The 17,286-nt window shown below is 45.8% G+C and overlaps 1 protein-coding gene across 3 annotated transcripts in view; it reads left to right on the top strand.

The window, feature by feature from the left end:
• Positions 1 to 17,286, top strand: part of LOC144807919 (membrane-spanning 4-domains subfamily A member 8-like) — a 139,855-nt gene that overhangs the window by 18,471 nt on the left and 104,098 nt on the right. For all 3 annotated transcript variants that reach the window (XM_078673513.1, XM_078673512.1, XM_078673514.1), the window contains exon 2: positions 8,715 to 8,892. In XM_078673513.1, the coding sequence (XP_078529639.1) occupies positions 8,731 to 8,892 (162 nt within the window). In that variant the 5' untranslated portion in view covers positions 8,715 to 8,730. The remainder of the gene's footprint in view (positions 1 to 8,714; positions 8,893 to 17,286) is intronic.

A 17,286-nucleotide genomic window follows, 5' to 3' on the forward strand; every position in this document is an offset into this window, starting at 1 on the left:
CTTGCACACACACATTCCCCAAGGGCATGTGTGTGTGTAAAATGGAACCTTGAAAAATGCACTTTAGTGCATTTTTGAAAGTTTTTGCAAATTACCATGAAGTTCAACTTCATGGTAATTTGCTCCCCCTATTAGCGAAATCACTGTTTTTTTTACTTTGATGCATTGCATTTAAGGAATCTCAATTTAAGATTCCTTAAATGCAATCACAATTTAAGTAATCGAAACTTTGCGATTTCTTAAATTGCGATTTTTGCATTTGGGATGATGCATCCCAAATGCAAAAATACTGGTCCCAAAGGGGCAGATTCTGAGAATCTACCCCTTTGCGACCGGTTTTTCCTTTGATACATCTATACCTATGTCTCTAGTGACATCAGGTGACCTCCTGATGTCCCTAGTGACATCAGGAGGTCACCGTAGTGGGGTCGCGTGAGGTCAGGCATAGTGTGTGAGGGTGGTGAGTGTCTCTGTGCTTTGGGCGGTGTCTTTGCTTTGGGACGTTAGTCGCCTATACATACAGTCCACTGGTGATGAACTCTGGCATCAGAAAGTGCCTGTAGTAAAAAAGCAATGTCAGCCGTTTATAGGGAGACTATACTCTTCCATATGTCATGATATAAATGTTATATTATGACTAAGGCTCTCAGTTTTCCGTTTTTTACTGATTTTTACAGATACATTCAGACAGAAAACAATCCCCCAGATGCATCAACAACCCATTTTGCGATTCCTTAATAGCGAAAAATACCGATTCGCTATTAAGGAATAGCAAAATGGAATGCATCAAAAAATCACTAAAGAAAGAGCGATGGGGAGGAGCTACGCGCGCATCCGGGATGGCCGCGTGAGCACAGGGCTCCCGAGGACCCTCGCTGCCTCCCGCATTTATCCTGGATAATATCCTGATTTGATGGAAGGTCATTGAAGACACAACCCGGCTGATGTGCTAGCAGGTTTTTTGGTCGGAATCGGACGCAGGGTCCCCGAGTTCTGCCGTCTTGAAATTTGTGGCCTTCTCCATGGAACAGCCTGGACCTCGAGTTGTAGCAGTGCCCAGGTTGTAATTTAACAACAACGGCTTGAGGGGATCAGACCGCAGCCTCACTTCACTTTCGGTTTCGTTTCTCCAGCGCACTGTCTCCGATCTGCGGTGTGTCTGTTGATCGGACGAGCTCTGACGCCAGCTCATTGAGCTTCGAGCTTGCGACTGTTTGGCTGTGGACTCAAATTGGCCAACTTCGCCTCCTGTATTCTTGTGTGTGAATTTTAAGGTGCCATTTGGACCAGATCCCAAGCCTCCCTCCGGGGCGCCCTGCTCGCTATGACGGGCAAGCCCGAGGGTGAAAAACGGAGAGTCAACACCACTATCCGTGGAGGTTCAACCCAGACGAATGTCATGGATCGCTACACACTTTCTAAAGGATCCCCTGGTGGCGCGCCTAAGGCCCGGGAGGAGGCTGTCGATCCTGCTGTATTGGCGGAATTAACGCTGCAGGACGTGATGGGCGCCATTGCTGGTATTCAGTCTTCTATTGGCCAACAGTATGACGCCCTGGCTCTGAAGTTGGACACGGTGGCTATTGATGTCAACCTAATTCGAACTGATTTGGCCAAGACGAACGGGAAGGTGAAGTCATTGGACCTAAAGACATCCAGCCTTACCACGGATGTGTCCGACTTGCAAACAGAAGTGCGCAACCTTAGATCTGCTAATGGCTTTTTTGCTCGTCGCATGGAGGATTTTGAAGGCCGTGCGTGGCGCAACAACGTGCGTATTATTGGGGTCACGGAAGATTCTAGTTCACTCGCCACTGATCTTCGAGTGGAGGACCTCATTCTTAATCATCTTGCACCCAAGGGCCTGAGCAAATTCTTTGCCGTCGAACGTGCGCATAGAGTGCCAGGGGGACAGGCGAAGCCCGGTTTTCCCCCTGTCCGATTATTGCGCGGATCTTCAACTTCTGAGATCGCGACGCCATTCTGCAGGCGGCACGGACAAGCGCCCTACGCAGTTCGAGAACGCTGCTGTGAACTTTTATCTGGACTTTTCTCAATCAGTCCAGAAACAACGAATGGGATTTCAAGGGGTGAAACAGCGACTAAGAGACATGGAACAAAAATACGCTATGTTATTCCCGGCCCGACTGCGTGTTGAATATGACAATCGAACATTCTTCTTTGTCAGGCCTGAGGAAGCGAGTGATTGGTTGGACACTTTGCCGGCTCGCCGTGCTGGCCAGGAACATGCTGGTGGTGCTGAGGGGGGACTGATGGACCAAGAATGATTATGGTGCCTGTGTCCGGAACACTATTCAACGTGTCCAGAGGCTCACTGACTTCCTTGATCATTCCATTCGTATCTTGGGAGGTAGCGGGGATGGCGGGACCCCTTTCCTCCTCTGGGGTTTTCTTTGTGTAGATTAGTTCTTTGTTTGTAATTGTTAGGGCGACAGGCACACTGCAAATTGGGGTGGCTTTTGAGTCGGTGCAGGGGTGCAGGGTGGGGGGGGGGTTGTGTTGGGAACCTGGGGGGGAGGGAGGGCCATGTTTTGGGATTGTTTGTTTTTTCCTTTTCAAGGCAAGGTACTTTCATTATCCTTGACATTGGTGTGATGCTCGTTTTGCGATGGGAGTTCATTGTGGATCTGGATGGGGGGTAGAGGGCTGAGGGTATTATGCTGGAATGTGAATGGGTTGGGTGATCGGATAAAGAGAGGGGTGGTTATGCAGCTGTTGCGGCGCCTTTCACCTGATGTCGTTTTGCTACAAGAGACACACTTGATAGGAAATACTTGTCACGCTCTTAATAGATGGGGTTATCGTCTTGCTGCCCATTCTGAATTTACATCTAGTTCTAGAAGAGTGGGTATTTTGCTTAGGGTTTCCCTCCCCCTCGAGGTTGACGATGTGTTCCTTGATGCCAGGGGTAGATATGTTGCACTTGTTGGGCGGTGGGAGGGAAAACCAATTTTGTTGGTGTCGGTGTATGTCCCCCCGAGCTTACAATCCACGACATTTACGGACCTGGGGCGGATGGTTCTGGGTCTCCCGGAGGGTGTTTTGATACTGGGTGGTGATTTTAACTCCGTCATTTCTGGCAGAATAGACCGCTATCCGCCCCGAGATCTTCCTGCCGCGCAATCCTAGTTGGGTGACTTCCTGGAAACATTGGGACTTATAGATTGTTGGAGACTAATGCATCCAGAGCAAACACAGTTTACTTTCCATTCGGGAGCTCATGGTAGTCTTTCTAGATTGGATTATATCCTGATACCGGCTGCCCTGTCCCCCTCGATTGGAGAGATTAGACACTTGGCCCGGGGTATATCAGACCATTCCCCTATTTGGTTTAATTTTAATCTTGGCATCGGCGCCGAAGGGAGGGTGGCCCCGATTAATCCCTGGCATCTTCTTAACCCTAAGACTCGCACTGAATTGATTAAATCATTTGATCTGCATTTTACTGAGAATGCTGGTTCTGTATCCTCGCCTGTTTCGTTATGGGAAGCTTTTAAGACTGAACAGGGGACAGGCTTTGTCTTTGGTGGGGTGTGCTAAGAAATGTAAGAATGAGGCAATTGTTCAGCTCGAGACTGAAATTACAGACCTGGAGACTGCATTGGAACGAGGGGTGTCTCGAGAAGCCTTACATGTCCTCCGCCTTAAACAATTAGAATATAAAACTTTGGTTACTGATGCAGCAAAGATGATGAGTAGGGAACAGCGGGGACGGCTATATGATGTGGGTGATAAAGCAGGAAAATTGATTGCCTGGCTGGACAGAAGGGAGAGAGCGAGTCGAGTGGTTCCGGTGATTGAGACATGTGGTGGTGTGCGTGTAACGGACCCTTTTGAAATTGTTGAATGCTTTGCTGATTATTTTCGAGAGGTCTATACCTCGGTGTCCGACAGGCCCGAGGAGGATTCGCAGTTGTTGCTTCGAGATATAGCACTTCCATGTTTGTCGGAATCGGATCGGGACTGTTTGGATGTCACGCCCTCGGTGGATGAGGTGGCTCTCGCACTACGCTCCATTCGTTCCGGCAAGGCTCTGGGTCCCAATGGCCTTCCTGTTGAACTGTATAAATTACGCCCTGATACTCTAGCGCCCTATCTCCGTGATATGTTTTTGGCTGCGCGAGACGGTGGCTCCCTCCCCAGAGATCAGTGTCTTGCTACCATTGTGGTGATCCATAAGGAGGGTAAACCACGGGATCGCTGCTCGTCTTATTGACCCATTTCGCTCTTAAATGCGGAGCCTAAGATCCTCGCCAAACTGCTTGCTAATCGTCTGATTACGGTTATTAGCCACCTGATTCATCCGGATCAATCAGGTTTTATCCCACACCGTAACACGGCATTAAATTTGCGACGTTTGCATGGTGTTCTCGCGAGGGCCCCGACGCTGCGTGAACCAGCCATCTTGGCGTCCTTGGACGCCACGATGGCCTTTGATACGATTGAGTGGTCTTATCTCTGGGCGGTACTCGCCAAATTTGGATTCGGCGCTGGTTTTATTGGTTGGGTCAAACTCCTGTATGAGACGCCACTGGCACCGGTGGTGGTTAATGGCCGTGTCTCCGTACCTTTTACTCTTGGGAGGGGCACGCGGCAGGGTTGTCCGTTGTCCCCGCTCCTCTTTGCTTTGGCGTTGGAGCCACGCGCCTCATGGCTACGGTGGGAACCTTCGATGAAGAGTATACGCTGGACGCCGGAATTTGAAGATCGCATTTCCTTATATGCGGATGATATTTTATTGTACCTTACATCTCCCCAAAAATCGCTCAACTTGTTGTTTGACGTACTTAACTCCTTCGGGAAGAACTCGGGCCTTATCATCAATTGGTCAAAATCCTACATTTATGTACTTGCGGGTGATGTCCCTCGTTTGCCGCGGGGCTGTCCCATCCAGTTGTCGCAGTCTGGCTTTAAGTACTTGGGTGTGTTTATCTCGTTGGATGCGGCGGTTCGCTATGAACACAATTTACTCCCCCCACTCCAAAGGTTGCGCTCCGATGTAGCGCGTTGGCGTAAATTACCGTTATCTCCCTTAGGGCGTGCGGCCCTTTTCAAAATGATGTCTTTACCGCGGTTCCTATATGCACTTCAGAATAGTTTTGATGTCATCCCGTCGAAATATTTTCGGGAAGTAGAATCGTTACAGAGGCAATTAATATGGGACGGACGTTCACACATCGCTCTTCCAAAATTGACACTGCCCTGGTATGATGGCGGTATAGCGCTCCCGGATATTCGTAGGTATTATTGGGCCTCCCATCTTGCTGCCATCAACCACGGGATGTATGGCCCGGCGTTGAATCCAGCATTTGAAATGGATAAGTGGCTGCTCCCGGGTGGTGATTACTACAGGGTGCTTTATTCGGGGCCCTCGCGTTCACAACTCTCGGGACCTACGGCTATAGCCGTGCGGGTATGGCATAGCGCAACGGCGGCTATGGGCTGGAGTGATAAACTAACTGGTGCAACTCCGCTCTATGCCTCTGCGAAGTTGGGTGGCCTATGGAAGACGAAGGGATTTGATAAATGGGACACGATCGGTATTAGTAAAGTGTGTGATCTTTGGGTTAATGGAGAGGTGAAGACCTTCTCGGATCTGCAGGTAGAGTATCAGCTGAGTGACAGGGAAAAATTTCGTTATGTCCAGGTACGCCATGCTCTGAACTCTGTGTTGCCAGTGGGTAGTGATATTCCGGAATCCTCCCCCCTCGAAGATCGTATACTAGACGGTTATGTGCCAGACAGTACTATCTCATTGTTCTATAAGAAAATGATTAATGACCGATCGAGTCTGCTTGATCGCCTTCGTGAAGCTTGGATTGCTGATGGTATTGAACTGGATGATGAGGACTGGCAGTCCGCGATCTCCTCTCCCAGGGAGGTGGCGATTCCGGCCCGCCTCCGTCTGGTCCAACTCAAGATTCTCCACAGAATCTATGTCACCGGTCACCGTCTGATTCATATGGGCTACTCCACGGATGGCATGTGTAGGCGTGGGTGTGGTCTCCTTGGCACCTATCTCCATATCATATGGGAATGCCCTGAGGTGGTGCGATTTTGGAAACGAATACATGAGGTGATGGATGGAGTAACGGGTGTTGTGATGATGCCGGAAGCCCGACAATGTTTATTGAATGTGTGGGGTCCGAATGATTATGACGTGTCGCAGCTTCGGTGGGTGACTCTTGCCAATATGATTGCGAAGAGGGATATTGCACAGTTGTGGGGGTCCCCGAGGCCGCCTACAGTGACTGCTTGGACAGAGAGTCTGGACTGGTGCATGTTCAGAGAGAAGACAGTGTATATGGCAAGAGGCAGACCCAAAAAATGGGGGAAGATTTGGAACCAGTGGAACTCATACCGTGGAGATATCTGTACGCCCCCACTCACTGCGATTCATAGTCCTTCCCAGTCGCCCTGACCTACATTCCTTCTAGCTGTGGTATATTGTGCTGTTCATATGCAATTCTACCTTTGACGCCCTCCCCTCATCTGTATTCAAAAAAATCTTTTCTCCTGTTGTCATATATCTCCCGTCCTCCTTGAGCGCAGGCCTAATGGCTGTATTATTGCTGTATTGCCTTGATTGTATGCTTGATGTGTTGTTTCCTTTTGTTTTATATAATAAAAAGTAAAAAAAAAAAAAAAGAAATAGCGATTTCTTAGAATTCCTTAATTGCAACTCGCAAATTGCGACTCGCAATTAAGGAATACCTCCCCATTCATTCTTATGGGCCTAGAGGCCCATAGGAATGAATGGGAAGACAATCTCAATTTGCGAATCGCAATTAGCGAATCGCACATTGAGATTGCGATTTCAAGGGTGCAGGGGTGTCCAAAGGACACCCTGTTGCACCCCTGAAATTGATCTGTGCACATATGTTGCGCACACACATGCCCTTAGGGCATGTGTGTGCGCAACATGAAACTTTGAAAAATGCACTTTAGAGCATTTTTCAAAGTTTTTGCAAATTACCATGAAGTTGTACTTCATGGTAATTTGCATGCCCTATTAGCTAATTTGCTATTTTTAAAACTTTCATGCATTGCATTTAAGGAATCTCAATTTGAGATTCCTTAAATGCAATAATCGCAATTTAGCGATTTTTCAATTTGTGATTTTTCATTTGGGATGATGCATCCCAAATGCAAAAATAGCGGTCGCAAAGGGGCAGATTCTGAGAATCTGCCCCTTTGCGAGCGGATTTTTGTTTGATGCATCTAGCTGAATGTGTTTCCTGTTTGTTTTTATTTTTAAAAGTAGAAAAATACTGAAAATTGTGCTTTTAATGAAAGACTCTCCATGCTGTATTTCTTGTATTCCAGGCAAAAGGTATGCATTGGGAGTTACAAAATAGGATCAGGTTTTCTTAAATACAGGCATATTTTAACATATATATTTGTAGAATAACACTATTATGCGCATGTGGGTATAATGTTTTGTTGTATAGTCTTATGTGACTGCTTAATTTGCTAGAATGCAACAGGCATCCATGTATGAGTGCACATCTAAGAGTTAAATAAATGTGTAAATATATCATTTTATGATTCTATTTATTTTGAAAACAAACGAAATATGGATAAATACCATTACGATGGCCATGAAATAAATATGAATGAATACAGATAGAAATGTTAAAAAAATAAATACCATAATATATGACGCCACTCAAAGCTATTGTCACATATCAGGAAGTTCCTGGAACTCTAATCACTACACTAGCTACTTCTTGAATTTAGCTTCATATGCAAAACAACTTGTCTTATTAGATATTGAGTAAACTGGAATCGATGTCTTGCAATTGCTGATACTCGTTCAATAGCTGTTAACGGTTTGATAAAGTAATGTATTCATTCGAGGTGTGTTTTTAAGCTTGTTTTGAAGGATGGAGCAATCCTGCTATGATTAAGGAAGATATTCCATACTTTAGAAACAGGGTTAAAGAAGGTTCCTTTAAGGGTAGACGATTTGCCCCACGCAATGAGGTTTATGGAGCCGAAAAGAATGGGTCTGTGTGCTATTTTACCACTTGGACTACACAATTTGGGATGTTATGTGATACCTGCTGAATGAAAATTGTAGGACCTTATAATGCTTCTTAAACAGTGTTCACACTGCTGTCTTGGTATGTAATATGAGCCTTGTATAAACTCCTTAACACAAACTGTATCTTTTTCCAAACTTATTTTCCTCTTTCATTTATATAACACCTTTTATTACTGTTCGCTTTTTAGAACTTCTTGTTGTAAGTTGCAGTTTCAAAATTGCTGCTTGATCCATACCTGCTTTCCACTTCATTGATGGTTCTCTGTCACCCTCTAAGAGTTAAGAAGCATCACATCAAATACATTATTTTAATGTATTGGTAAATAATGAGTATTAAATGAGCCTCGACTAGTGAGGCTGTGGGTCGCTTGAATAGGGCATGGATTACCTTACTTGGAGAGCACAATGTACCTTCAGATATAAATCTAAACAGCACAATGAACACTAAACCTCAGTTTATGTTAGCTCGAGCAGGGGAGTATCAACTGTGCACAGTGCATCGTTAGGTTTCATATTAGGAACATTTTATAAATGCTCGGTGACCCATGAGGTCTCTGATATTACTTGAATATCACTTTTTTTTTACTCCTAATGTATGAAATTCCTAACTTTGAGATAGAGAACCTAACTTGGGCATCTTGTACAGCTGTAGATTGGAGGGCATGGCCTCACTGGGAACCACGCCGAAGAGCGGGACGGAGTCTACACTGAACTTGATTCCTGAAAATCCTAACACGGTTCACCAACAGCAGCATCTGCCGCCGCAGAGCCCAAGGTCTGACATGCATCACAATTCACAGCAGAGAGCAGTATTCGCCATGGGGGTAAGTACTGCCTCTTCACTGTTTGTGTTCCATGTAACCTGGGAAGCAATGGGTAAGGGTGCAAACTCTGAAGTATTGGTATACTCTGAAACCAGTGGAGGCGTGGACTCTAGGTAGGTGTTCTATCTCCGGTGCATTGATATACCCTGAAACCAGTGGAGGCGTGGACTCTAGGTAGGGATCCTATCTCCGGGGCATTGATATACCCTGAAACCAGTGGAGGCGTGGACTCTAGGTAGGTGTCCTATCTCCGGTGCATTGATATACCCTGAAACCAGTGGAGGCATGGACTCTAGGTAGGGATCCTATCTCCGGGGCATTGATATACCCTGAAACCAGTGGAGGCGTGGACTCTAGGTAGGGGTCCTATCTCCGGTGCATTGATATACCCTGAAACCAGTGGAGGCGTGGACTCTAGGTAGGGATCCTATCTCCGGGGCATTGATATACCCTGAAACCAGTGGAGGCGTGGACTCTAGGTAGGGGTCCTATCTCCGGGGAATTGATATACCCTGAAACCGGGTTAGCCGTCGACTCTAGAAGGGGGATAGGAGCACACTGCTTCACCTCCCAGCACAGTTCACCTCTTTGCATCCTGGTAAATGCAGTTCAATTTAAACGTTTACTTGAAAGTTTGCAGTGTTTCACCAAACTTGGTGTAGGTTACTGCTGTTAATCTCTTGACACATGTGTTTCTGGATTATATCCTTCATCAGTAGAAATAAAACGAAATTCTTCTGGGGTTTGCTGAGAAAGCTGCCACAATCCTCTCAGCTCTATGTACCTCTCCCTGGCGCACAGGTATGGGCGCCAGGTATGGGTCTTCTCTTCGGGGTATTGATATACCCTGAAACCCTTGGAGGCGTGGACTCTAGTTATAGATCTATTTCTGAGGCAGTGATACCCCATAACAGTGGGAGCCATGAGCTCTGAATAGGGGTCCTGACTCCGAGGCATTGATATACCCCAAAACCGGGGGAGGTGTGGACTCTACGTATGCGTCCTATCTCTGGGGCTTTGATATGCCCTATAAAGAGGGAGCCATGTGCTCTGGGTGGGGTCCTGACTAAAAAGCATCAATATATTATGAACTGGAAGGAGCCATGAGCTCTGGGTATGGGTCCTATCTCCGATGCATTGATATACCCTGGAGCTGGGGAAGGCGTGGACTCTGGGTATGGGCCCTATCTCCGAGGTATTGATATACCTGGATCTGGGAAGGCGTGGACTCTGGGTATGGGCCCTATCTATGAGGCATTGGTTTACGGTCTAACTGAGGGAGCCGTGAGCTCTGGGTGAGGTTCTCGACTCCGAGACATTCCTATATATAACTTGGATCTGGGGAAGGCATGGACTCTGCCTATGGGTCATGTCTCTGAGGCTTCAATATAGCCTGTAACTGAGAATCCAAGGGCTCTGGGTAAGGGTCCTGATTCTGAAGCATCTGCATATTCTAGAACTGAGAGGAGCAAGTGTCTCTGGGTATAAGTCCTGGCTCAAGTGTGCATGGATTGGGAAGGCTTTTTATGGCTGGACCTACAGTCTAAGAGGGTAGGTTCTGGGACAGAAATCTGCATCCTCAAACTTTACATGTAGAGATTCCTTCAGAGGGAACAATTAGCTCTCACGTGAGTTCTGTCCTTAAAGGTAGTGTTCCCGCTGAAATAAGTTGCTCATTGAGAAAGAGGGAAAATATGAATAAGGCCTGACTATTGACTGTGTGTTTATATGCATTACACTGTTTGACATATGCTTGACTCCTATGTGTTATGAGCCAGATGGGCTGAACTACCTGCTTATTTTATTTATTTATATTTGTTTTTCAACATTACAAATGTATTCAAAGATGGCTGCTATGGATGTGCGAGGCACCAACAGCATGCACACCCGTGGTAGCTATCTAGAAATGGGTAAAAAGCCATTTTAAAATGGATTCCTCCTAACAGAGTGGGAGGCAAAAAAAATACATACCAATAAAGCGATAGAGGGTAGGGTGAGCAGTGAAGTAGTAGAGCTGGAAAAGGGGTATATTTAGAAAAAAATGAGCTTGATGGGGAAAGACGGAAGCAGAAACGCAGAGTACAAGTGAAGAGGCACAATAAAGTGAGCAAGAAAACACATGCAGTCCTGTGGAGTACATAAAATAAAGTGAAAAAATAGTTCTGAATGCAAGCAGTATCAGCAGTGGAAGGATACAAGACAGCCAGTCAGAACACTGTTTTGATATTTTGGTCCTAGGTGGGACAAACAGGGACAGGGAGGAAAGGCGTTGAATCATGGGGCTACAACTGAGCTAGACACAAATCCATCAAATCGTGAGCAGGAAGTTTACCCAAAGCCCACTCAATGTGCATTGAAGACAGTAAATCTGGCCAACAGATACTTGGGACTGTCGGTATCTGAGACCTAAAAATTGTGGTGAATGAATTTCCAAATGCAGACTGTGTTTGGGTGGGTTACTTTGTTGAAAGGCCACCATGGAAAGGGTGGAGAAATTGTAAGGAAGTGCTGGTGTAGACGTGCCCATTTTGTAGCTATGATGGGCTAACTTATGCCACATGGTTGACTACGTTTATTGGCAAACTACATTATTGGACAAGGAAAGGCAAATCAGCCCCCATATTGTGCAATTAAAGGCAAATGTTATGGCAAATTCTGAGGCATTATTAAATTGCTCTTTGGCTATTTTAACACAAAGTTATGTACAAAGGGTACAAATGTTACCAATGGGATTGAAATACATATGTCTCTCAAGGAGGAAAACTACACATTCAGCTGATGCTAATCAAAGGTAAATCCACAATGATAAGTGATTTTGGACAGGCAGCATTAGATTGTTAGCACTGTCCTCTCTACCGTAAGCCAAATTAGTTGCTGTAAAACATATGCACTGTTGCACCCAGTAGGAAACAATACTGAATCTGTGTGTCCTGTTAAGGTTTAAGACTATTTTACATCAATGTTCGTACTTATGACTCTGTAAACAGAGCTTTACAATAAGAATAATTGTACATTATCCCTACGTTGTTCATGTCTGTCATTTAACAAAAGTGCATTCTGGGGGTTGTAGCCTTTGTTCACTGCAGTTGAAAACGGCTAAATACAATAATTTTTAACAGGCATTGGCAAAGTCGCTTTCACCGGGGGGATCACTGTATCACTTCACTCCGTATATGTCCCTGATTGGTGGAGGAACTCACTGTGTCTTTCACTGTACAGCCGTGGGGCGCTTCGTTCCTGCATTGAGCCTCACTAGGGGCACATAGTCAACTGCTGGACCCTAATATCACTCCTCACTATCACAGGACCAAACATAGAGGGACTGTCTCCTATAGGAGCCTGCTCGTGCCCCCTGGTATGGAGATCCCCCAGGGTGTGGCAAGGCTTTGGGGTTCCGGCATCTCAGTCCCCAGCACTGCGACTCATACATGCTGGAGGTGGGAGTGCTGTGGTGACAACGCTTTCACCGGCTCTACTTCACCTGTCTTTCTTTACTGCTCACTGGGGAGACTGCGTCTGTGGCGAGACCGTTGGCCACACTGATCATGGGCAGGCACGATACAAAGCAATCCAAGCTTTTGTTTGAGGGCAGACACCTCACCAGGCAGGTGGACCAGGACCTCCATCAAGACAGGCTGAAGGCAAGAGATGCCAAACTAGATCTACTTACCAGTCATTTAGACAGTGTCAACCAACGCATCGATAAACATGACCCCAGGCTAGATCACCTTGAAAACCTTATCTCGTCCATCCATGATGTGCAAACTGTGTCCTTACTATGCATGGACTTTAGTTTAGAACTCATTAAAACTAAAAATGAGGATCTAAAAGCGCGCTCGCGACACAACTACATTCGGATTACAGGACTTCCTGAATCTACAACAATCTCTAAAATGAAGGACTTAGTTGAGGATCTCCTTAAAGAACTCTTCTGTGAGAGACTATTCAAGGTCTTTTATTGTGGAGCACTCTCACCGCTCTCTGGCCCTGCGGCCGTCCCGGGTGCACCAGTTAAGCCCATAAATTTCGATTACTAAACTACTGTGATCGAGATGCAATCCTGAGTCTGGGTCGTGAGAGAGGCTCTATACAACATCAACAGAATAATATCTCTTTTTATCTGGCCTTCACACTATATGTGTAGGCGGCTCCCTGTGAATTTCTGCCCACCAGATGTCTCCTCCAGAAAGCTGATATACCATATGCCCTCCTCTACACAGCGAAATTGCGAATCTCCACTGAAGGCAATTTGGACTTCTTCACAGATGCCTCCTCAGCCATGAAATTTGCAAAGCATGCTTCCTGGGGGGGGGGGGGGTGGGCCTCAAGGCTCGTCACTGCATGCCACCGAGAATGCCTGACCAAGCGACTACGATTGACCTATGCCGCTGCGGTATGTCTAGAACTCACATACCATTACTCTGCTGTACACAGCATATCGGCTTGCAAAACTGTACACTAAGTTTGTTGGGCTTCAGTATACCTGCTGCATTGTTAATGTTTTGTTTCCCCCTTTTTGGCCTAGTGTGTGCTATATATTCCCCCCAACTGCAATTAGTTGCCACTGATAGCGTCTTTCCATCACCCCGCCGATCTGGCAGGGTTGTATGTTCAGCTTCTACTCGCCTCCAGGGATGATTCCCAATTTTGCCACTAAATTTAATTATTTGGGAGGGGTATGGGCCGGATCATCTCAACCAAGTTTGGGGGTTGGAATGGGTGGAGAGTTGTATAAGCTATGTGTTTCATTTCTTGGTGCTTTAATTTTTGCCTCATCAGCTACAGCCACAACACACCATGTTCTCTGCTCTCCCATGTACCTTACATAATACACCGCCCAGACTCCCCAAAACGCATTCTTCCCAATCCTCGATCAACATGGGCAACACAGTCTGCCTCACCTGGAACATCTGCAGCCTTAATACCCACAGACAGGCATGCCTAGTACAGGCCTATCTCAATGGACACAAACTAGATGTATGCTTTCCCTCAAGAGTGTGTCTGCCCCCGGATTGCACGCTAAATAGTGTGGGGTAACCTACTCCTCCGTCCACTCCAATTGTGCCCGCAGTGTTACAGTACTGTTATACAGGGGACTTTCTTTGCAGCTATCCCAGTCCCTCACTGACCCGGAAGGGCGTTACGTAATTCTGCAGGATCCCTACACAGACAGCCGGAGATACCAGTTGCTATTTATGGTCCGAACACTGATGACCCCGACTTTTTCTCAGGGGTATGGAGGCTGATATCAGGCCTTTGATAGCGAGCCATAATATGGGGTGGGGATTTGAATGTCGTACTAGAGGGTGGATTAGACTGCTCAGGTGCCTCTAAACATATGCACCCACGAGCAGCGTTGACTATTAAGGCACTCATCCATGACCCCTGTTTACAAGATATCTAGCATCGCACACATGTAGATACCCTCAAGGGCACTTGCCTCTCAGCACATTACAATGTGTTGTCCAGAATCGACTACCGGTTATTGTCTAAAGATGCCCAGTCATGGACAACAGCAGTAAAACATATGCCCTGTACACTCAGTGAAAAGGCCCAGGCCCTTCTGGTGTTGCGACTCCCACAAACAATCCCTCGTGCCTTCACCTGCCGGTTACCATTGGGCACACTGCGGTTTGCATCATTCCGTGAGGATTTTTGCAGGGAAATAGTATATTGTATGCATAATGAGGGCTTTTCTGAAATCACCATCCACCCTGAGGGAGATGATTAAAGGGGCTTCAGTATTGCAAAACAATCCTGGGTACTTAGGGCTATAAGAGGGACCTTTTCCAGACTCAAATGGGAGATCTGCACCTTAGAGTCTGAATACTTTAAATCTGGAAATGCTACAATAAGCCACAATATGTATAAAAAGTACTGAATTTCAGGAAGAAGCCACTTGCGAGACACTCTCTACACAAAGAGGCACAGGTGCAACGGTATGGGGAGGGAGAGTGCCCGGGTAGGACTCTAGACAGAATGATCCTCAAGCCACATGCCCCCACTTATGTCTCTGAACTAATTGATGCAGATTCAAATTAAGTCTCTTCCCCACCTGAGCTCTTACACATTATGTCATATGTCTATTCCCAACTATACACTGCTACCCCGATCCTGGTTCTGGATGAACTCACCTCATATTTTGACACTATACAGATGCTATGTGCCTGGACCCGGCCTACCAAGTGTATCGGGACTCTCCCATCATAGTTGAGGAGATCAAACACGTCCTCTAGAACCTCAATCAAAGGCAATGCAAAAGCTTCTTGAAAGGGTTTCAATGCTTTTGCATTTGACTCGTGAGGGACATCTAGTAACGACTAGTTGAACTGCAGCTCTTTGTAGAATTATTTTGATATTGGATACTCTAATATTCACTGCCCACTGCTAATCTCGTCCTATAATGCTTTGCAGGGCCTTTGGTTGGGATTTTTTTTTTGCCAATAACTGTGCTTGGGGTGGTCCTAAGAGGATGGGACCACCACCGAATCGTTCAACTAGATGTGCTTTTTGTATATGCTCTTTGTGTTCAAGGCATCTGCTTGGTCCTCCCTCTAGGTTAGAGTGGACCCCAAAATCCTCACCTCTCTCATTGCCTAATATTTTCATTCAAAAAGTTCACTTTTGTGAATAGGTTATATGCTTTTTAGCATGTAAAATTGCTTTATCAAAGCACCTGTGCCTGTTGTTGATTTAGCTGCTACACTACGTGATTAAGCACAGTTTTTGTAATGTGCTATGTGCAATTTGCGGAGTGCAAATTAGTACAAACTAAGCACGTTCCGTTAGCATAGTGTAGTACTACGCCCAGGGTTACCCAATAACTGAATTTTTTTGGCAAATAGGTGGGCACAGGTGCTTTCAGTTGGGTATTGCGAGGTGTCTGTCGGATTTCACAAGGAAGTTTTACATACACACAGAAAAAAACACCCACCCACTCTGTTCCTCAGTTCTGAAAGTCTTTGAAAATGCTGGTTGTTTTACAAAATTTTGTGTTTTCTCTCACTCAGTGCCCATCCAATCTGCATTTGTCTCCCTTTCCACTGCCCCTTAGACCCCTCTCATATACTCTGCTCGGTGTAGAATGTATTTTAACATTAAATGCCAGCTTGATTGTTGTAAAGTCTGAAGCTCACCTGCCAATCTTATTGACCAAGCTAGACCCCTGCACACAGACTTTGCTGGTGGGTGTGTACACCTCATTTGGGGAACACGTGCTATATGAATGCAAATCCTTCCCTCTTATATCCCTCCACTATCCTTTTCAATCCAAATAACAGACTGAAATGTCCACTGCTCAAATTAATTTCACATTTCGCTACATTAATTCACCACTAATCCTTTTCTGGTTCTAGAGTAGCGTGCTACTCGCTGAAAAGCGCTTCAACACCTCATCCGTGGTAGTAAGCGCTATATAAATGCAAACCTTTTCCTTTTCTATCTCTCCACGCCCTTTCTCAATACAAATAACAGACTAACATATCCACCACTCAAATTTCATATTTCACGATACTAATTTACCACTAATCCTTTTTGGGTTCCGGAGTAGCGTGCTATTCACTGAAAAGGTGCTTTGACACCTCGTCAGGGGTAGAAGGCGCGAAATAAATGCAATTGCAATACAATACAAAATGAACTTGTAACCAGCCCTGCCTTGTTCCAGTGCATTTGCCATTTCACATGCACCGATTTTACAAGCACTGCGGGTGTACATGTGCTCATCGCACTGCACAATGAGCACGTCCCATGCTTTTCGAGACCGCAGAGAGCCGCACCCCTCACCAGGGAATGCCAGGAGCTCCATTAACAATAACAAAGGCTCGTGGCTGGTTGCTTGGCAACTCCTCTGCACACCTGCTCTCAGCATGCTCCGAACAGGTGGAAGCTTTCTATGGAGAGCTCAGGCTTGTTAGCACCTTACCAGCTACTAGGTTTTCCCAACTCCTATCATACCATCTTTACAAAAAAAGTCATCCAAGCTAGTGAAAATTGATGTGGAAAACAAAAAAGAAATGGGTAGATTGCATGAATTATTCTCACCACTGATGATTACTGTGGGCCCAGTCTGTTCCATCGTTTTTTCTCCCACCATACCTGGGTTTAATCTGAGGTGCCATGGTGGGCAAAAAAACTGCGGAATAGAATGCAGCCTGAGTAATGACCGGTGAATAAAATACATTTAAGCATCCCTCCTATCACTGGTATGTATTCTGTATAGTAAAAAGTTAATGTGACCAAATAAAATTTGTAATTTGGAACAAGTGTTTAAAGAAAGGCACATCCTAAAAGTATTGCTACAATGCAAAAGACAACTTTAATGTTATTACCAAGGGACAGCCAATCATATTATTACCATAGTACAGCCAATCTAATGTGAAAATGGCTGTTTCTACC

The sequence above is a fragment of the Lissotriton helveticus genome, chromosome 1_2, assembly GCF_964261635.1.
Source record: "Lissotriton helveticus chromosome 1_2, aLisHel1.1, whole genome shotgun sequence".
NCBI lineage: Eukaryota > Metazoa > Chordata > Amphibia > Caudata > Salamandridae > Lissotriton > Lissotriton helveticus.